General features: G+C 32.5%; 1 protein-coding gene across 5 annotated transcripts; it reads left to right on the plus strand.

The window, feature by feature from the left end:
- Nucleotides 1-55: 55 nt before the first annotated feature.
- Nucleotides 56-22,409, plus strand: LOC124432616 (ras guanine nucleotide exchange factor P-like). 5 transcript variants are annotated; one of them, XM_046981628.1, is made up of 7 exons: nt 8,850-9,007; nt 12,071-12,275; nt 12,865-13,248; nt 13,522-13,838; nt 13,941-14,343; nt 16,511-16,626; nt 16,764-22,409. In XM_046981628.1, exons 2-7 carry the CDS (start codon nt 12,194-12,196, stop codon nt 19,830-19,832), a joined length of 4,371 nt encoding a protein of 1,456 aa, XP_046837584.1. In that variant the 5' UTR covers nt 8,850-9,007; nt 12,071-12,193; the 3' UTR covers nt 19,833-22,409. The 5 variants fall into 5 exon arrangements, with proteins under 5 accessions (XP_046837593.1, XP_046837584.1, XP_046837585.1 ...); XM_046981629.1 differs by lacking the exon at nt 8,850-9,007 and adding an exon at nt 11,562-11,650; XM_046981637.1 differs by lacking the exons at nt 8,850-9,007; nt 12,071-12,275 and adding an exon at nt 56-618.
- Nucleotides 22,410-22,760: the final 351 nt, after the last annotated feature.

Here is a 22,760-nt window from a genome sequence, read left to right on the forward strand (position 1 = left end):
GGAGTGGGGAGGAAGAGCATCGATAGAAACGGGTGGGGAGATGCCGAGAAGGGGCTTAGCGGGGAGCGCAGTGTGCGATCGCCGTTCGAGCGGTTAAGATTATGTTTAGAGTTTGTTTCGCGAGACGTCTCAGTGTTACTCGCGCTTGAGTATAATTGATAACGTACGTTCCTTCTTTTTTTCTTCCCCCCTTTCTTTTTTCTTCTTTTCTCTTTCTATTTCTCTATATCGAATAACCTATCTAGGATAAAAAAAAAAAAGAAGGGATATAAACGCGAAGGGTTGACGAGATTAACATAATTACCGGATGATATGCTACCAAATAGAAGATAGTGGTGTGTTCAGGCGATCCACCAAGATGATTATCATCTCGATGACACTTTTAACTTAAAGTGTAAGACCGAAATAAAAATAACGAAAGAAAGAGAAAAAGAGAAAAAGAGAAGGAGAGGGGGAGAGAGAGAGAGAGAGAGAAAGAGAGAAAATAAAACAATATAACAAAGATCGAAGAAAAACGAAAGGAAAGGAGGCTTAGAAGACCGTCGTCACGGTCTTCCTAAGAAATGGGCAAGAAGGGCTCCAAGCGGAAGACCCGATGGAGAACCCTGAGCATTGGTGGTGAGTCTCCATTTCTTCTCTTTCTCATTGTCATTCCCAGACAATGATTGGGCCCTGACGCAACCCCTCCGCGTATTAATTCCTCGTGTCTTGTTCGAGATTCTCTTTACACCCCCTTCTTGTATATGGGGACGTGAATACGAGCGCGCGCGCGCGCGCGCGTTCTCTCTCTCTCACTCACCTTTCTCCATATTTCGCAAATCACCCGACGTCCGACCGGGCCATCGATCGCTCTCGACTAGATATTGCCTCGCCTTCGTGATACTCTATCTTCCTTTCTGTAATCTCTATTTTTCTTTCCTTCTTTCTTTTCTATTTCATTTATTCACTTTAGAATTTCTTATTTGCCATAAATAACGAGACGTCGCATTTCTCATTCTCAATATACCCTTTGCTCGTCGTCGTTCGTCAATGTCAAATTTTCCCTTTGAAAAATACAAAAAAAAAAGAAAGAAAAAGGAAAAACTATCAATTAGAACTTTTCCATTTGATATAATAATACGATTACGTATCGATAATATCGAAAAGTTTATATAAATACGCGAAATATATAGAACATTGAGAGTAAAATATGGTCGAGAAATAGTCAATCCATAGACTCGACGTCTCGCTAAATGATTTTATTAACATCGCAAAAGTAAACGGTTCATGTAATAAGGGGTAAAGGTCGAGGTAACGAGGATGATATATTTTTAATAAAAATACATACTCATATTTCCTTTTATTTTGTATTTTTGTTTTATTTATTTATTTATTTATTTGTTCGTTTATTCATCCTACAATTAATTTCCGCAATTTATATATACATTTTTCACATTTTCATTTTGAGGTTATGATGAAGTTATATGCAAGTTAAAAGATCAAATATCTTTACATATTTATGTATTTACATATGGATAATATATAAGTCCGTGTGTGTGCGTGTGTGTATGTGTGTGTGTATACACGTTATGTATACATACAGTGATAGAGAATGTGTGAAGGGGGATGGAAAAAGAGAAATAGTGTCACTGGGACATTTTAAAACGATTTCTTTGAGTCTCGAATTTAACGAGGCTCCAAAATTTATAATAACTTTTGAAAAAGAAAGAAAGAAAGAGAGAGGTAGAGATAGAGATAGAAGAGAGAGAGAGAGAGAGAGAGAGAGAGAAAGAGAGAGAGAGAGAGAAAAATCAAAACATATTTACGTCCTTGAAGGATCTGTTCGTTTGTATGTTGCTGCGTTATACGCAGAAATATAAACATACCCTTAATGGATTCGTCTGTAGAAACGAACTTAGGATCGTCAGAAACGTTCGACTGCGAGACCACCTCGCGACAGCATACATCGATCCATGTAACACCCTCTCTTTTGCGCTTCTTTCTACCTGCTCTGTTAGCTTGAGAAAATATCTACGTAACCTAAAAAAAGAAAAAAATTCTCTTGTTAGTTCCTTCTTTTCATACACAAAACTGGGTGTGTGTGTGCGTGTGTGTGCATGATTGTATGTATGTATGTATGTATGTATGTATGTATATATGTATACAAAATATACGCTCGTATATTTTCTTAGATTAAATTCTAATCTAAAATCTAATTTTTCTCATTAAAAAATAATCTTCAGGAAGTCATTTATAAAGGTCGTGCGATGGTAAATCGTGAGGGAAAAAAAAAATCGACTTTCGTCGACTATAGAATATTCACGTTCGTCGAAAAAATGTTAAATTCGATATTAATTTTAGCCAATAATAATGAGCACGATGTAAGTGAGCCAACAACATAGGGTTCATTAGAAAATTCACTTCAATTATGAAATGAATATATAAGCAGAAGTGGAAAGAAACTTTTTTTTTTTTATTTTATTTAATTTTATTAATATCAATCGAATTTTGAACATCTCGAACATCTTCCAAATACATACTTTTATATTATATATATATATATATTTATATATTTCTTATAATCTAGCATGTATAATTTCTGCCCACGCACATGCACACACATACACACGCACGCACGCACGCACACACATATATATATATATATATGATGTAGAAATAAGATTCTACAGAGTTAGTAGTTCAGTCAGCAAAATTACGATCGGATCAAAAGGATTGAGAAAAAGGGGTATGACAAAGGAGAAAAAAATAAAAAAAAAAAAAAAGGAAGAAGAAAGAATAAAAAAGTAAAAGAGAAAGAAGAAAGAGAAGAAAGGAATACGGAATTCCATCCACGCGAGCATCAAAGCGCGGTGGTCGTTCTTGCAAGTTGCACGTGCTGCAGATCGTAGACCTTCCTCGAGCGTCGAATGATGCGCTCTCGTGTGTTACGTAATCCTAACCAACGCTGCCGGTAATAACGCACAACTTTAAGTACGTTACGTTACATGCGGGGCGTCACCAACTCTTTTTCCCTCTCTCTCTCTCTCTTTCTCTCACTCTTTCTTTCTTTCTCTCTTTTTCTATATAACCTAACTCCTCTTATTACGTATATAGATATATGTTAGAAAAAGAAAAGAAAAAAAAAAAGAAAAGAAAAGAAAAGAAAAATAATTACACAAAAATATTATTTCAATCATTGATAAGCGTAATTTCTTATAATTCGAAAAATAAATTAAAAAGGAAAAGATTGAAAAAAGGAAAAAAAAAAAGAAAGAAAAAAAAAAAAGAAAGAAAATATTTAAGTCCAAGCTCGGAACGTGCGTATATAATAAACTGCGTAATACCTTTTGGGCATGCGTAAAAGCGATATAATGTACGAGAGAGAGATGGAGAGATACTTATATACATTTATCTAATGGAATTGTTCGTATCGTTGATTGGTAATTAAGAAATTCTTTTCATATCTTTAAAGATAATATTTTTATAAATGATTAGTAGGTGCGTATAAGTAAATACATACATACATATGTACATACATACATACATGCATACGTGCATACATATGTATATATATATATATATATATGCGAATGTAGAAAGTATTTTTTTCTTTGAACGTTCGAAAAATTTTCAGACGAATGTACTTTGAGTTTGAGTTATGAATAGCACGTGAGTGGCCACGAGGAACTCGAGTCACATGTTATCCCGCGTCGCCACACAGAGACGAGTTCACTTTTCGAATGATTCGTATGTCACGAGTCGTTTATATCTAAACTATTTCTTTTGATTTTTTCTCTATTTTTCTTCTCTTTCTCTCTCGCTCTCTCTCTCTCTCTCTTTTTCTTTTTTCTTCCTATTGCTCTTTCTCTCTCTCTCTCTCTCTCTCCCTCTCTCTCTCTCTCTCTTTCTAACCGTCAAAATCATTACAAATTTTACAAAATATGTAACTACTGCGATATATTTTGTCGTAATATTGGAAAATTACCAGGACTACGTTATCTTTTAGTTAGACTTTGCTTTGACATTGACAAATGTAAGATTTTCGTTGATTTTTATCGAGGATCAAAATGTATTTCGTTTTTTGTACATATAAACGATACTTGACCAAAAGTTTTTCGAATAATATTATCGATGAACTATTGAACTTTATTATCATGAATTTTGTATACATAATGGGCCAACATTTCCTAGATAGGTCAAAAAAAATGTTCTTATATAGGTCATTTTAATATTGAATTACTACTCTTTTTTGAGGATTTTTTTTAGACTTATTTTATCTTTTTTTTTTTTTTTTTGTCAGATTGCAAAGTAAGTTTTTCTTGTAGTTTTATAATATTATATAATTGAAATTCAATTGAATTTTTTTGATTATTAAAAACATGGTTTTATACCTTTCGGCTTTTCTAACCTTACCTTGGAAGGTTAAGGAACTCTTGAGGGTATGCCAAATTTAACATCGATTGATTTCACACTGCTATTGAGACATATATATATATATATATATATATATTATGTTTCTATATACTATTAATATTAATCGTTCTAACTTAAAAATTATACGTTCAAGTTTATATCTCAGAGATACATTTTCGCGCATTTGATGATTATATAATACAAAGAACATGACCTATAAATCAATGACTAAACACTAGAGAATGAAAATATCTTTATGTTGAAAAAAATAATAATGATAATATATATTATAATATTTATTTTTCGTACTCAACAAAATCGATTCTTATGATCATTATAATATACAACAGTTATATATTTATACTAATATACATTTATATTTATCTAAACGATCGGATCAAATATTTCATTGAAGTCATTGCAATGATGGCCTATACAAAACTAGTGTTTGTTGGTAGTGTGTAACAAACAGTTACTCAACGACCCAATAATCAAAATATTTTGTTAGTTTGCCAAAGTAATATACATACTATATTTCACGTCTATAATTCATCGATTGATGTGATCTAGGATTTTTTTTTTCTTTTTTTTTTTTTTTCTTTTTCTAATATTCATAAAATATTTACATTAGCATAGAGTTTATTCGAAAAAAAAAAGTACCTATATCATAATATAGTTTAAAATTCGATTGAAATACGAGATAAAAATGGAAGTAGAAAAAAAAAACGAAAAGAAAGAAAAAAAGATTCAAGGAAATTATGTAGATACGAATGAAAGAAATTTCATATACGATTTTAGATTTATATATAATGAAAATGGCGGCGAAGGTGAGAATGAATTCGAAACGAAGAATTTAAACGATAGATAAATAGATAGGTAGACAGAAAGCTGGTCCAATGTTTTCGACAATGTACCTAGACCATTCTATAATAGTCCGACGTTCCAAATCACTTATGCCTCGGCTATCCTTAACATTTGTCATCGTTCAGTACGATGGCAATAGTTAGACGCCAGCCATTCTTATTCTGGTGATACGAATTTAAAAAAAAAAAAAAAAAAAAAAAAAAAAAAAAAAAAAAAAAAGATAAAAAAAAGGAAAAGAAAAAAGTGTGGAATAAGAAAAATAAGCAGAACAAAAATTTACAAGAATAAATTAAATTTTATAGCGCTTTAGAAATCAATTTTTCTAACAAATGAATCGGATCAAAGGTCGCCAATGTTTTCATTAAAAAAGGCAGTCCGAATGGGGCCTGAGTTATGATAAATGGTACTTTACCTTAATTTCGTTCGGAGGGAATATTCTAATCTTAAAATACATTTTTCAATACACGTTTATTTTAAACGAATTTATTAAACGAAATTCTACTTAGAAACTGAAGTATGTGCTTCGACAAAAGAAAAAAAAAAAAAGAGAAAGAAAAAGAAAAACATTAATACTCAGCTAACTTATAATAATCTGGTACATAATTGAAGAATAATAATAATCGATAATATTAATTCAATAATAATCAACTAATACGTCCACGTATATTGCTCTTTTAAATATTTCATCGTAACATTCATTAATTTGATAAATCTGTTAAATAGTTATAATACTGATCCCATATTATGGACATCCATATTTCAAAAACTATTATTTCAAAATATCTGGTACATATGGTACCGAGCGATGGCGGACATTTTAAAAACGATTCTCGAGCACTTGGGTGAGGCCCAAAAGACCCCGCGTTAAATAATCGTTTCAATTTTCATTATCCGATTGCTATTAATTATTGTTTTAACGTTTCAATCGAGACGATTAAAGTGATTGCATTGAATTTGACACGTTTCTTATTACGATTCGTAATAAATTTATAGTGTCGTAATTCGTAAATATTTTCAAATCATTTCTTACGATATGAGGTGAAGAAAAAAGAAAGAAAAAAAATGAAAACATTGTAGCAATCTATTTATTCGAGATGTTGTTAGAAAGTCGAGGCGTGTATATAAGCAGAAAGGTGAGAGAGTTGTTCCTTCTAGAGTAACCTATTGATCAATGAGGTTGTCTCTAACGGGAAAGGGAAAAGGGCCTTCTCGTTGTGGCACAAGTTCAAATCTCGATTGCCAAAAGGGAAAGAAAGAAGGGATCTATATCTACTACGATACCATAGCAACGGGCGTGTCCCTTTCGATTTCATTTACGATATAAGAAGAAATAATATCTATAGGTGTACATATGCATGTGCATATCTGCTTTATATAAAGGAAAAGAAAACGAATATATTTATATATAACTAGAAGTTAAATATATTAATATAAAAATATATTATGTTATATATATATATATGTATATTATATAAAAAATATATATTACATATATTATAATAATATATTTTTACTTATACTTATGATATATGTATTGTATTTTCCTACTTCGTATATATTATATATATAATTTTTTTTTTTTTTTTTTTTTTTTTAAATACGGAAAAATACTTATATCAAAGAAATATATATATAGGTGTGTGCATGTATCTTTTAAACATATATATACATATATATATATATATATATATGTATACATACACAGCCAGATATATATGTACCTATATACATACATATATACCAGGAGACATGCATATATATATATATATATATATATATATATATATATATATATACGTTTCTATAAAACATTATTTTAACTTCTCATGGATTAATATAAACAAAGTTTATAAAGAAGTGATATGCATTTTGGTAATGCTCTTCGCTTTATCTTCCGTTAGTGCCGTCTGTCGGAACGAATTACATAATTACTCGGTTACTACAAAGTAAAGTGATGTTCGTCGTCGTCGTCGTCGTCGTCGTCGTCGTCGTCGTTATTCGTTCGTTCGTTCGGCATAGGCCGCAGTTATATAATTCCTCAGAGAAGCGAAACGCGCGCGCGAGCGAGCGAGCCGCAAGACACAGTCGTCTCTATTTATCGGATGGTATCTTCACACCTAGTAGAATTTCTAGAGTCTCTGTCTCTAGAGGCACAGACTATAAAAGGAGAGAGGACACACTGGGATATCATTCGATTCTTCAATTTCCTCCTCCTGCCTTTTACTTTCTTATCTTATTGATCATTATCGTCAATTATGCCAACGTCCAAATAAGAAATTTGTTTATTATACAGAAAAACGAAATTCACAATTTTTTCTTTTTTTTTTCTTTTTTTTTTTTTTTTTCTTTTTTTTTTATCAGAATTCTTTTTATTATTATCACAAGAAGAAAAGTGTTTAATTTGATTTGGATCAATTATAAAAAGAAAAAGAAAGAAATTATTTTTTTTCATTAGAAAAATCCCGATGAAAATCTTAAAATAATTCTGAATGAATTTCATTCATTTATTTGACTATTGTAATCGTCGATTATCCCAATACCCAGATACAAATTTTATATATTCAACAATAATCGCGGAACAATTTCAAATTTCGTTCGATCGATTATTATCGTGAGTGGGTTGAAGGCAAAAAAAAAAAGAAAAACGAAGAAAGTAATGAAGAAAAGGAGAAGAATAATTTTAATTAGGAAAAGTCTTGTTTGAGGTACATAGAAATAATCCTAGAATTGCGCAACATTGTCGTCGGTATACCGTAGAGGAAAAGAGGGTGGATGGGTGGGGTTGGGAGGGCGCGAGAGGAGGACGTGCATTTGGTGGAGCATTGCGCGCGCGCGCGTTTACTTAGGGATCAGGGAAAGAGGGAGAGAAGTAATAGAAATAGGAAGAAGAGGTGGAAGCGAAGGAGGAGAAGGAGAGGAGAAGGACTGCGGAGGGTGCGGTAGATGGAAAATCGTTTTGCTTCGCACAGTCGCCGGGGCTCGTGGAAGAAAATCGAAGGGTGAGAAGAGAAAAGAGAGGAGGATTTTGTTGTTAGAGGGCAACCAGTGTGGCGTACACCACCACCGTATACGCCACTTCGCATTTCGTTTTTCGTATTTCTTTTCTTTTCTCTCTCTCTCTCTCTCTCTCTATCTCTCTCTCTCTCTTTTTTCCCTGGATTTGACGAGTTAATAACTCTTAATAAAGGAATTTTCCAACGGATATAATCTGTCCTTTTTTTTTTTTTTTCATTTTTTTTTCTTTTTCCTTTCATTTTATTTCCCCGTTGAAAATGGAGAGAAGAAAAGGAAAGAGAGAGAGAAGGAAGAAAATAGTGTTTAAGAGCTACGTACGTTGATTAAAGTTAAAAGAAATAGAAAGGAGACAGAGATAGTAATAGTGTATTTGAAAAAAAAAGGAGAAAGAGAGAGTGTGTGTGTGTGTGTGTGTTTTCTTGCTTCTCACTTTTATTTCTTTATTTTCTTTTTCTACCATTTTTTTTTATTATTCACTTTTATTATTGTTGTTATTATTATTATTATTATTATTATTATTATTATTATTATTATTATTATTATTATTATTATTTAACTTCTGTTTTCATTTATTCTTCTTTTCTTTCACTTTCTCTCTCTCTTTCTGTCCAATTTTCTAATCTCTTCTTCTACATAAAGAATATTTTGTTATTGTGTGCATCTACTTCTCGTTCTCGGATGGTAATCATCCCTGAAATAATTTCAACTCGTCGAAATTAGCCATCGATAAGATTTAGTAAGATCAATTACGTAATAATCGAGCATCGATCGTGTTCGGTGCTTTGAACGTCATGTACCTTTCTTATCGAATGACTCTCACATACACACATACACACGCACACACACACATATATATATACATGTATGTATGTACGTTATTTTCGATAACCGTATTCATGATGCGTGTAAGTGTATGCATAAGCACTGACGCGTGTGTATATGTGTATAATCCTATATAAGTAGTACTCTATTGCATGATTCGTTTCGACCGATGCTTTAAATTTCTATGTAATATTAGCAATTTTCAAAGGTATATACATACATAGCGTTATAACAATAGTATGATTTCGCAAGAGCAACGATTGACGATCGATCGTAAAACGAAATGGCAATTTTTTTTTTTTCCTCTCTAAATAGAAGGAGGTAAGAGAGCTGTGAAAAAGAATGAAAAGGAAAATGAAACAGAAAAACGATAAGAATGAGAAAACGATAAGAGGAAAGTTTATGTAGTATTGTTGATGTTGTAATGATGTTGTAATTACGGAAAAAGAGATAGATGGTATATCAACAAGAAAGAGAGAGAAAGAGATGAGAGAAAATAGGAGGGGAGATAAGGGTCAAAAGGTAAAAGGAGTATCGATTCAAATATCATCGGTTACTAATCGATAAGCCTATATATGTATGTGGTATGTTAATTTAACCATTAGGTATAATAATATGGATCATAATCTCGAGACATTCCTTCGACTTATAATAATGTGTCCGATTTTAACACGAATTCTAGAAACCGAACGTGAGTAGATAAAGATAGGCTTCGGAAAGACGTGTTGCGTAAGTAACCGACGATAACGGAGGGCAAGTTTTTTATACAATTGTAACGTTATCGTTAAATTCTTAAGCGTAAACGTTTCTGGGGAAAGGAGGCAGGGAATGGGGGAGGAGGGAGGAATGCTTTTATCTGTATATCCGTGCATGGTCGCTTTTACCTTACACTATAAAATAGATTATTATGTATTGAATATGCGATAATATCTTGTTTATTAATCGTAATTTGAATTCATTTATTATCGTACAAAATTCTCATGATATATTACCGTTTTACTATCGTTATTCTCAAACGTACAATTATAAATAATTTCTTTTTTTTTTTTCTTTTTCTTTTTTCTCGCCCGTTTTTAATTCTTTCTGCTTTCTTTTTCTTTTTTTTCGAAGGATATTGAATTTTACGATTCTATTATGAGAAACTTTAGAATGATGCGATTTTAATCTCTCAGAGTTGTTTGCCCTGTCCTCCATTATCACAGTTTTACGAAGTTTAATCGTAAACGGAAGAACTTCAAAAGATATTAATATTTAAAGATTCTAAAGACTACAAACATTCTTCTTCTTCTTCGATCTTTGCGTTAAAGAAAGTTGACGGTCTCTTTTTCTTTTTTTATTTATCCCCTTTGTTTTATTAATTTTTAAATAAATAGATACAACTCTCGATGGATATCCGTTTGTGTGTGTGCGTGTGAGAGATTGGGGAGGTGGTGTTGAGGGAAGGATGGTATACATGTGTGTATGCAGAGTATTACCTGCAAACGGATCGATCAATGAAGCGCGTACTCTTTCAATTTAATACGGTTTCACAGCAAAGTATGTAGTATCTCTATGTATATCTATAGAATATATACTTTAATCAACTATACTGAGAATCTAGGCTGAAACAAGAAAAGTTAAAGGGAATAAAGGAAACGTACGTCGTAGTAGCATCGACCTTTTCGTGACACAGGAAGGAAAAAGATTTGAAAATAGGAAAAGTGATATATCATAAAGGATGATAATGTAAAATGATTAAAAAAAGAAAAAGAAGGAAAAAAGTTGGAAAGAAGGAAATAAAATAGACGTAAGAAGGTCAAGAACCTGAGAAAGGCAAAAAGCATAATTAAAAATTAATCTTTGGTTTGAGAAACGAACGAATATTCGACAGGCTTGCGTCGTGGAAGTATATTAGCATCGATTAGCGCTTAGATTCTAATCGTATTAGTTTCAAAAAGTTACAAGTGTTTCATTTACAGCAGAAGTGGTTATAGTAATCTTTATATATATATATATATATATATATATATATATATATATATAATCTAAATATTACTAAATATTATACTAATTATTTCTAATAGTATATTTAAATTTTTATATATATATATATATATATATATGTAAGAAATTTTTTTAAATGTAAGAAAAACACAATCAAGAAATGATAAAAAAAATTGATAAAAATGATAAAAGTGGCCTTAGAAAAATAATATGTGAGAAATATAGTATGAGGATTTGTTGTCCTTCGTTGAACTCGAGAATTCTACCGATGGGATCTATCGCACCATCGCTTGTCTTCTATTCTAATTCCAATGCTATTCTAGTCCTATGCTAGCACAGTAGCCAATCGGCTACGTCCGCCGAAGCGCACGACACTCTACGAACGCCCTCGTCTCCTCTCTCTCTCTCTCTCTTTACGCCCTCTCCTCCCCCACGACTCCCTACGCTCACCCCTTTCCGCGCACAGCCTTAGTCGATCTCAGGGCATCGCGTGCGAAACATTATTGCGCTGCATCCTCGTTACGTGTATTTTCGTCCCTTATCACTCATCCGTAACGATCGAGACAAACGAACGGTGAGAGAGGAAAGAGAGAGAAAGAGAGACAGATAGAGAAACAGAAAGAGGGAGAGAGAGAGAGAGAGAGAGAGAGAGAGGAAGGGAGGGAGGGAGGGAGAGAGGGAGTGGGAAAGATTTAAAGAAGAAAATCGGATAAAAGTATCCGATCGAATGAAAGAAAAATTAATTAATTAATTTATAAAAAAAAAAAAAAGGAAAGGAAAAAAAGGAGAAAAATTGACTTCGAAATTTGTAGTTCCTGGTTAGATCGATCTCTTTTAATAATTTTGTCTTCTTTTCGTCTCTTCTTTCCCTCCTTCCCATCCCCCTATTTCTTAAATCCGTTCATTCGCCTCCCCACCATCTTCATTTTTCTTCATATATATATGTATATATATATATATGTATATATATATAAATAATGGTTTGTCATTGGAGAACGCATCGATCGAAAACCGAGAAGTAGATGCGTTATTAAAAACTTATACGTCGTGTTGAGTGCGCGAGACGGATTCTTCTCTACGTTGTGGAAAAGTTTAAAAAGGGCGGAGGGAAAAAGTCATGCAGTGGCGCCGACAACGGAGGGTTACCCACGTGATCGGCTCCTCCAATCACGTTTTGCTTTTAGCGAGGTACCAAGATGGTACGATTTTCAAATTGTCATGAATTAATGCCCGCGAAATTGGTCGCATTATTGATCGATATGAAAAAAAGAGCTTTTTATCTTTTATAATTCTTTTCCTTTCTTTTCTTTTTTGTATTATTTAACACTAATATATATACATATATATATACACACATATATATATATATGTGTATACATATATATATATATGTATATATATATTTCTTAATATAGAAAGAAAGTGAGGTATGATTAATAGTAATACGAAATTTTCTTTAGAAACTTAATGGTAACGTTGAATCTTATTCATCATTCAAAATAATGGCACGTTAAAAACGACAAAGATAGTGTAGTAACGAACCTTCGGTGATTGTCACACTTACCGTTTTCGAAACGTTCGTTTGGCACGAAATCTAGGCTAACATACTTTATTTTCTATCGTCGTGTATGTAACTCCCAGTCGCGACGATTCTTCCAAACGTATTTGTCGTGTGTGTGTATATATATACATATACGATGGTTGCGATAGAAAAAAAAAATTATAAAAAATTCGAATCTATTTGGAACCAAATGAACGAATTTATTGAATGATCTTTTCTTTCTATAGCTCCACCAGGAGAGGAGGACGAAGAAGAAGGCTTGCGAAACGGATACGTAAAAGGTCAGCAAAATGACACGAGCCCTCATAACTTTGATCGAAATGGACAGGCTGAATATAAACCACGAAGAAGCGTTGTTGGATTCAGTGGTAGCAGTAATTATGCGAGTGGAACATCGAGATCGAGGAGAGACGAATCGACAGGTTCTCTTTCCCAACCTAAAATTATATTCAATGAGGACGAATATACGAGGATTACGACACCTAGACAAGATGTTCTCTTCAAGAAGGGTTATTTATCCCGTAAAAAACCATGGGCTAGTAATACTAGTACCAGTGCTACACCATCAACCACTGAGAGTCAGTCAGCCTCGCATTCAACCGCAGGTAGAGGTATAGGTAGAAGCGTAAAGCATTTCATCAAATCTTTTTTATTGTCCATTTTTTGTTTGTCCAAATATCTTAGGTATAATGTATAAAATTAAATTAACTCTGTTTTTTGTCTTTATATTTATCTTAGGAAAGAGGTAATTCGTTATTCTTTATATTTTTATCTTCTTTTTTTTCTTTTTCTTCTTAATTTTTATCGTTCGCTCTACATCATCCACATACCTGAAATTATCATCCAAATAGTTAATATCTTATTTATAATGTAATGAATTTTAGATGGCAGCGAAACAACAGAGGATCAACAATTATTGGATAGGGATAGCACAGTTGGAGAATATCCTCCAGCAATTGATCCGACAGCGCAAATTAGTTATGGAACATTTTATGATCATGCCAGTGGTTATTATTACGAATATCCGATGATGTTGGTTGGACCTGCACCAATTCCTGCCCAAATTGGACCTAGCGTCCTTGCGGCTCTCCCATGTGGTTCGGTACCTTTAAGACCAATAGAATGGATCAATCCAGCCTTTGTACCAAAACTATCTGGACAATCTTATTGCTTGATGGACTCCAATGAGATTCATTATCAGGTGAAACTGACTCTATTCGATATTATTATATTTATACGAATTTAGAAAGAAGAAGAAAAAAAAATTAATATAATTAGTAATGTTAAATGATTCTTTAAACAGAGTGGTCAAAGTACAGAAAGTCATGCGGTAGTAACGGAAGAACATAATAATGCTTCAGTACCAGTGGAAAATTCTAATGGTGTTTGGAATGAAAATGGTACAGGAAGTGCAAGTTGCAATGGAAGCATTGCTGAGGAAGTCGAAGAACAAAAAGTAGAAGGAACTAATGTGATAAAAGGAGAAATCGTCAAAGAGGATAATCGAACGGAAGAGTTTTATGGTGTAGTGGATCAATGTCCAATGATAGAAGAAAATAATGATGGAAGTCGTGCTCCTTATCTCGAGCCAATTGTGATGCAACAACCACCTATACACCACGTGCCACATGTGATACCAGCCATACCACAGCCATATATGTATCCTGGTCACTACATGTTCGGTCCACCACTGGTCAACATTAATGGTTGGTTAACAATTTAATCGCTCTGTCTTGTTTATGCGAATCCAAAGATTGATATCGTTTTTTTGACTTATTTTCAATCGTTAAGAATAGTTTTTTTTTTATTCGCTCTTCGTACGATTAGCTTCGTTCTGTTCACGGACGGATGGACGGAACAACGGACGAAATAAAGAGTCTTGTTATGGATTAAAAAAGACAGAGATAGATAAAGAAAAATGTAGAGGGAGGGAGGGAGGGAGAGAAAGAGAGTGAGAGAGGAAAAGAGGAAAAAAAAGCGCACATTGAGAAGGAAGCGCGAAACGTATCTCTTTTACGATCGTTTATGTAACATTGCACAATCGGCTAGTATCTTTACATATTACATCATGATCTTGGAAAATTATATATATATATATGTGTGTGTGTGTGTGTACATATGTATATATGTATGTGTATATATGTACATATCAGATTAAGCTTAGGTTTAATATACTCTTTATTCAGATTATAATTCTTTCATAAGAAGTTTATTTATCTTTTTTTTTTTTTTTCTGTCGTAATGAATTGATCGTTAACAAAATGTTTGTATAGTAGAAGTATATTTTTAATTCTACGGATGTATAAAAATATCGTAAAAGCCAAAAAAAATAGAGGAAAAGAAAAAGAAGAAAAAACAGAAAAAGAGAGAGAGAGAGAGAGAAAGAAAGAGAGAGAGAGAGAGAGAGAGAGAGAGAGAGAGAGAGAAATATCGGCTCCTTCCTTCCCTGTAATACGTCAGGATTGGGCGTAGTACATTTGATTGTACCTATTTCTAATGTTAAACGAGAACAGTGTCGGTTGGATGCGCGGCCAGGGGAAAGGAATATACCCAGATACATGACTGCTGTCCCGTCCATCGACATCATTGCTGTTTTATTACCACCGTGCCTCTACCCCATTCAAGGTAAAAGGTAATAATACGCAAATGGGAAATAGCTTGTCTTAGATACGATCGTAATGGAAAAGGTATTGGATTGTATTAATGTAAGATATTTGTGAAAAAAATTTCTGAACCTTTGGATGATACCAAGAATTGAAATTAATTTGAACAAAGGTCATTTTCACTTTTAAGACGATTGTTTTTGACCATTAAGCTATCCAAATCTTTAGGCTAATCTATCTTACAAATGTTTACTTGTTAATAATGAGAGATTAATGATTTAAAAACAAAATAAAAGAAATCCAATTGATTTGCGATCGTATTTAAAGAGAGCACGGCTTCCTATTACACACTCGATGTCACGTATTTTGTAAAAAAAAAAAAAGAAAAAAAATAAGGAGAAGAAAAAAAATGAAAAAAAAAAAAAAAAAAGAAAAAGAAAAAAAAAATTTATTCAAAAAACGATGTTCTTGGTACATCACCTATGTCATCTCATTCACTACATATAAATGTATACAAATAAATGTAATTATCTCTCGTCGTTTACGATCACGCCCGTTCTCTCATTGCCGATTCACGTTGCACACATCAAAAAGAGAAACCATCATCTCTCTTATCTTAGAAGTCCATTGACTCATGCCGATGATCACGAGGAGTCTCGCGGTAAATTACGTCGACATTTAGCACGTCTATATGTTGCCTCCTTGAAGTAGAAGTAGAAGTAGAAGTAGAAGTAGAAGAAGAATAAGAAGAACATAAAGATGAGGAAGAAGAAGACGAAGAAAAAGAAGAAAAAGAAGAAGAAGAAGAAGAAGAGGAGGAGGAGGAGACGACGGTAAAGAGACTTGGCAAAGCAATTTACGCATTGCGCTCCTAGAACTAAAATAGAGTCTAGATAAAAATATATTCGTTGGCGTCGATGCGAGGCCAGGAGCTCTCGAGAAAAGCATTAAAAAGCCAAGTTCATTCCACGTGTCCTCAAGCAAGTCCTCCTGATTGATACCACAGGAGGATTGTACCAATCTTTAAAGGTGTTTTATGAGTTATTATATAAAAAAAAAAAAAAAAAAAAAAAAGAAACCGCACATATTCATCTTTTGATCGTCCTTCATAGAACTGTTCCGTTTATACTCCTTTGATTATTTTAATTTGTAATATTTCGAATGATTATCCATTGAAAATATGTTTTCATTTTTATTTATTTTTCTTTTTTTCTTTCTTATTTTTCTTCCTTATTCTTTCTAAATAATATGTTTTCTTTTGTATCAAAAGGTGTAACCATACAAGGAGGACCAATGATCAGAACCACCGATATTACAACAATGATGGGAACGTACACCAAAAGAAGGAAGAAGAAAAAGAGTAGAAAGCAAAGAAGACTCGCGTTGGTATGATCACATATTTTGTTACTTATAAATGCAAATATTATCTTTAATAATGTAATAAGAGAATCGTTTGCAATATAAAGTAATATCTTCTTTTTCTTTTTTTTTTTTTTTCTTTTTCTTTCTTAAAATTTCTTAAGGTTAACGCGGAAGACGACGATGAGGAATACAGTTCCGAAGGAGAAAATGGTTTATCGTCTTCCCGGACATCTTGGTCTACTACGTGTCCAGCTTTGGTTACAACAACAACAACAACGATGACGACGACGACGACAACGACAACGACGGAGACCGAGACGGCAACTACGACGACCACGACAATGGCGAATCGACCTCTTAATCCTGAGTGCGAAGAATTTCAACTTCGTCCGGTTGTCGAACGTGCTGTTTCACTTGCGATACCATCATTGCCATCACCACCACCACCACCACCACCACCACAACAACAACAACAACAACAACAACAACAACAACAACAACAACAACAACAGCAGCAGCAACAACAACAACAACAACAACAACAAGCTCAACAGCAGCAGCATATTTTCGAAGAAACCGATCAGTTACTTCGAACGAGTACATTTACAGAAGGAATACATGAGAATGGTAATGATACTTCTAGTGAAACGAAGTATTATAATACTTCCTGTAAAGATACGAATAACAAAGAACAGGAAACGACGACATTAAATGAAATATACGATTCGAATATGGAATCATTCATGGAAGATTTGTTGTCTTCGTCATCGTCGTCGTCGTCGTCGTCGTCGTCGGTATCGACGTCGTCGAACAAACAAGTTGACTCTTTGACTAATCCAGAGAATAGACTGACCGACTACCTCTCTGATAACAAAACAGTCAACTCAACGAAAGAGGAGACTACAGACTACGTAATTAATGACGCAAGGACTGAAAGTAAAGCGTCGCAAAGGACTGATATTAAAGATGTTGCTAATAATTCGTTCAGTGCCAATGAAAAAATATGCGAACGATCTACTAGCGACGTTAATAAATTTTCATCTATATTATACGCGGAACGTGACAAGGATATATTAATAAATGGACAAAGAGGTACAGATGAAGATAATGACGATACGGAAATGATGAAAATTTCATCTTTAGAAAATTATACGTTACTTTCTGAAAAAGTAATATTGTCGCCGCCGTCATCATCATCATCGTCCTCGTCCTCGTCGTCATCATCGTCATCGTCATCATCATCATCATCATCATCATCATCATCATCATCATCGTCGTCGTCGAGATTGTCCAGTCAATTGGATCTCGAGGAAGAAATGATAATAACTAACAATCTGGATACTCGACAGAGGGAAGAAGAAGAAGAAGAAAAAACTTCTGAATCGTTTGATACAAAGGGAACAAAAACGACATTATTTACGAAGAAGTACAATTCGAAGGATACAAAGTTTTTGAGAGAAACAACACCTGTTCTAAACTTAAATGAGAGTAATAATGCAATAGTCAAATCCAATGAAAATGTAACAAATGAAATTGAGAAGGCACAAACGAAGAAACTTACATTAACGATCGAATTGGAATCCGTGTCTATTGTTGAAAACAATGATAAAAACGAAATGGAAGATCGAGTTTCGAATGAGTCCGTATTTGAGACTGCAAGAGACTATGTCGATAATAAGACTGTTAGGAAGGACGTTGCTGAAAGTTCTAACGATGATTCTGGTTTTGAAACTCAAACGCATCAGGCTGAATATCATATAACCGAAGCTGTAACTGAATGGTTACGCAGAGCAAATTCGCCAGATGTATTTATAAAGACGTCAGTGATTATTTCGGACAGCGATAGTGTGGATGAGGATGATTTGGACGAAGAGCCGCCAAAAAACTTGAAAGGCAACCCCATACCTGCACTATCTTTTAATAGCAACGCCGACGATTATGATCAATTGTCGTGCATGGCTAGCTGCAGCGAATTCGCAAAGATTAATAACAGCATTGAGAACGATAAGACATGCAACAACGATATATCAGCAATTTCTAAAAGGAAAACAGCAATGTATGTTCGAGGTATTAAGAAAATGTCAGGAGAGAGATTCGCTAGGCGTGTTGTAAATAAAGACGAAAATATTTTCAACAAAGTTATATTTTCTTCCTCGGATTCTTGTCAACAACAGGAAAAAGAAGAAGACCACAAACAAGAAGACGAAGAAGAAGAAGAAAAATTCACTAACAAATTGAGAAATAGGAATCTGCTGAAAAAAAATGTTGTTGGGATTTGCGAATTTACTGAGAAGGATAGCGTTACGGGTATGAGGGTTGCTAACAGCTCTCGGATGAATTTAAAAAGGAACAACGCGAGGCGTGCGAGAAGAATTGGAAAAATTCATAAAAGACCAGCTGAATGTATGAACGTTAAGATACAACGTATAGATGTGAGTACTGAGGATGAAGGAATTGCAGAAGACACTATGAACGTAAGAACTTTTGAGAAAGGAGAAATAGTTGTCTCGATAGATGGCAAATTGCTTCAGATTTCACCGTTTGCACAGTTCGTACATTATGTAGAAAATGTATCTAAAAATATTAATCAAACAGATGAGATAAATCTGAAAAAGACAATAGTTGGTACTAATAAAATAGAGAGAAAAGACATGGATAAGAAAAACAGTAATAGTGATGACGATGAAATCGAAAGTACAGTGGCTTCATTGGTTAGTATAGAGGAACCTGATGTATTAGAATGTTGGGAAGCAGAAACTATTGAGCCGATATTAACTCCAAAGAGAATGTTGCAAAGTCATGGTACATCTTATGAAGGAGAAGCCGCGGAAGAAGATAATTTTCAAACTGAACCAGCTATTGTAGAACATGTACAGAAGTATTACAGATTGGCACGTGAAAGTGCTACGAGTATAGAAGAGGAACCATACGAAAGCAAAATAAATGAGCTCGATCTTAAGCCATTTAATAAATCCAGAATGGTGCCAAATAGTTCTGTTGAATTGATCAAAGGTTACCAAGGAGAAGAAATTCCAATAATAATGCCAAATGAAAAAGACACGAGTATTGTGGATGAACTTAAGATACCTATCGAAGAAGCTTTCGAAGTATATGAAAATTGCTACATGGATAAATCACCTAATTCAATTTTTCAACCATATAACATATTAAATCGTCAAGAAAGTGAAAGACCTGTATCATGCAGAGCGGTTTATTGTAGCATTCAATAATAATCTTAAATAACTGGAAACACAGTTATAACTTCGTTATAAATATAATGTCTTGGAAAAAAAAAAAAAAAAACAAAGAATAATGATAGCTCTAAGGCTGCACATCTCGATCATACTTCTATGACACTACTTCTTCCACGAATACTATATATATCAATGTATATGTTTACATCATTGCCTCGAGAGTGGAAGATCGAAATTCATTCATTATATTATATAATCTCTGCATTAATATATTTTTATTATACAACAAAAATCATGATTCAAGAAATGATTCGAATGAAATGCGACAAACGGAGATAAAACGTATACAACTGTTCTTTCTTTTTGTTTTTATTCTTTTTTTGTAAATAATTCTATATATATTTTTTTTTTTCATCTCGTCATATTTCATAAATACTTCAGTCGAATGTTATGCATTATGAAAGAAAGAAAAGAAAAAAAAAAAAAAAGAAAAAGGAAAAAAAAAAGATTAACGTTAACAGTTTTCAATGAATTAACGATTACCACAATGGTTAGAAACTACTTGCTGCACATATTTTTATTTCTACGATGACAAATATGCAGGTCGTGCATTTTTTAAGATCTTGCCAGGAAGCAAGATTAATTGAATAAGGTCACATCATCTTTATTTAATGGATGGATAATGAAGTATGATAAAGAATAAAAAAAAAGAAAGAACGGAGAAGAAAGAAAAGAAAAGGAAAGTAAAAAATATGAAAGAAAAAAAAAAAAAATAATGGAGACAGGCAAGACGACGCATTGATTATTTTTCTTCTTCTTATTAAAAGAAAAAAAAAAAAAAAGTACATTGTAAGCACGAAACGAATTATATTATGTCTTAAAATGACTAAAAGACATATTTTTTACAAACTCCGTTTAATCCACGAATTTTACATGAAAATTAAATAATCAACTTCGTGTACCACGTTAAAGGACCTTCGCTTAGGGAATACCTTAAATTTGTTAATGGAAGATACAAAAAAAAAAAAAAAATATATATACAATAGAAACTATAGATTATATTCGCAAATTCATTATATTATCGCTTCATTCAATTTCCTAAGCTAGGGGCTTATATTATTATTATTATTATTATTATTAAATGAAGAAAAAAAAAAAGAAAGAGAGAAAGAGAATAGAAAGAAAAGCTCAGAAACAATTATTTCTTGTATGCTTCGAGTAGCGACGTATGGATATTGACATGATTATGGCGTTATGTTTGGCTAGGTATATATAATATAATCTATAGGAAAGACAAAAAAGCAGTAGATTACGTAGTTATGTCCTAGCCATTGAAGAAAAAAAAGAAAAAAGAAAAAAAACGAACAACAAAAAATAAGTAAAATATAAAATGTACATAAGTTTTTTGCTCAGCAATGAGCATGTTATACTGGTTTAATCGAAAGAAATAAAAAGCGATGAAAGTTACGTTGAAATAGATACATACATACAGTTGAAACTATAGATGCACACTTTGCTTGTATACGCATATGTGTACTTACACATGCAAGAAGATAAAATATAAAAGAAGCTGTTGTTATGTCATAATTCATATATTAGTTTCATATAGCTGGGGGAAAAAAAAAAAGGGAAAATACCTCAGGTTGGTACAGATATATATCTCGATTGAAAGAGAAAAAGAAAAAAATGAAATAGAAAAAGGAAACGTATGGTTCACTAATATCGCATGTATCTCATATCATAATATACAAACATACCTCAAAGAAATGTATATATTTAAAAGCGCTATTCATCCAAACAAACAAACAAACAAACACACATACATATACACACATACATACACAATATTGACGTCAGGTATAATAATAATTATTATTAATAATAATATAATTAAATATTAATATAATAAAATAATAATAATCATTATGTCGGAGCAACAGCGATATATAGAGAAGACAGTCGTTCCTGCAATATCCTAATTTTTCCAAGGTACATGAGAAGCATCGATTATTTCCAGGATAATCCATAAAATTTATAGTAATTCATTCACTTTAAAGTATATTAATGATAGGAGCGAATAATACCGCTATATTAAATGCGCGTTGCATTAATTGTGTGCCTTATTCTGTGGCGGCCATTTTTGTAACCAGTTCAAAGCAAACTCCTTGATGATCAACAATGAACAATATTGTCAAAGAGCTCTTAAGACTTATTATTACGCTCGAAGTCGCGAATACAAACAGAAAATAAATACTTGGCGACAATGATTTTATCTCTGGGCATGCATGATATATAACTGATGATGTATATTAAAAGAAAAAAAAAAAAGGAAAAAAAAAGAAAAAAAAATAGAAAAAAAAAGTAAAAAAAAAAACAAGTGAAAAACTCTCATTTATTCCTTTCGTGGTTACAACTAACGTGCATACACATTCGTACGAATACGTGGCAGGCATTAATATATTAACGTCGTATAAAAAAAAAAAAAAAAGTCACACGTTACTATACAATTATATTTTAGTTGAATTTAAATAAAAATGTAAGGGAGTTAAGTGTACTTCAAATTTTGTTGTGTTTTTGTTTAAAAAATATGAATAAAAAGTTGCAATTAATTAATATACGTTTTTATAATATTAGCTTTTTTTTTTTATCATTTTTCATTTTTTTCAGTCAACCAAAGGACGATTTTGTTGAAATAACCGATAATACAAGCGATTACTAAAAAAGGTAAGATATATATATATATATATATATATATATATATATATATAAATATAATTGCATTATCGGATAATGCAAAGAATAAAATTATTAGAAATACGAGTAAACAATGAAAATTACAATTTTATATAATAAAATTACATAAAAGATTTTAAACTTTTATAAGTAATAAGTAAAAATCAAAAAACAAAATCAAAATTTTTTCCATGAAAATTATAATGAAAAGATATTTAACATATACATATA

Source organism: Vespa crabro, chromosome 1, assembly GCF_910589235.1.
Source record: "Vespa crabro chromosome 1, iyVesCrab1.2, whole genome shotgun sequence".
Taxonomy (NCBI): domain Eukaryota; kingdom Metazoa; phylum Arthropoda; class Insecta; order Hymenoptera; family Vespidae; genus Vespa; species Vespa crabro.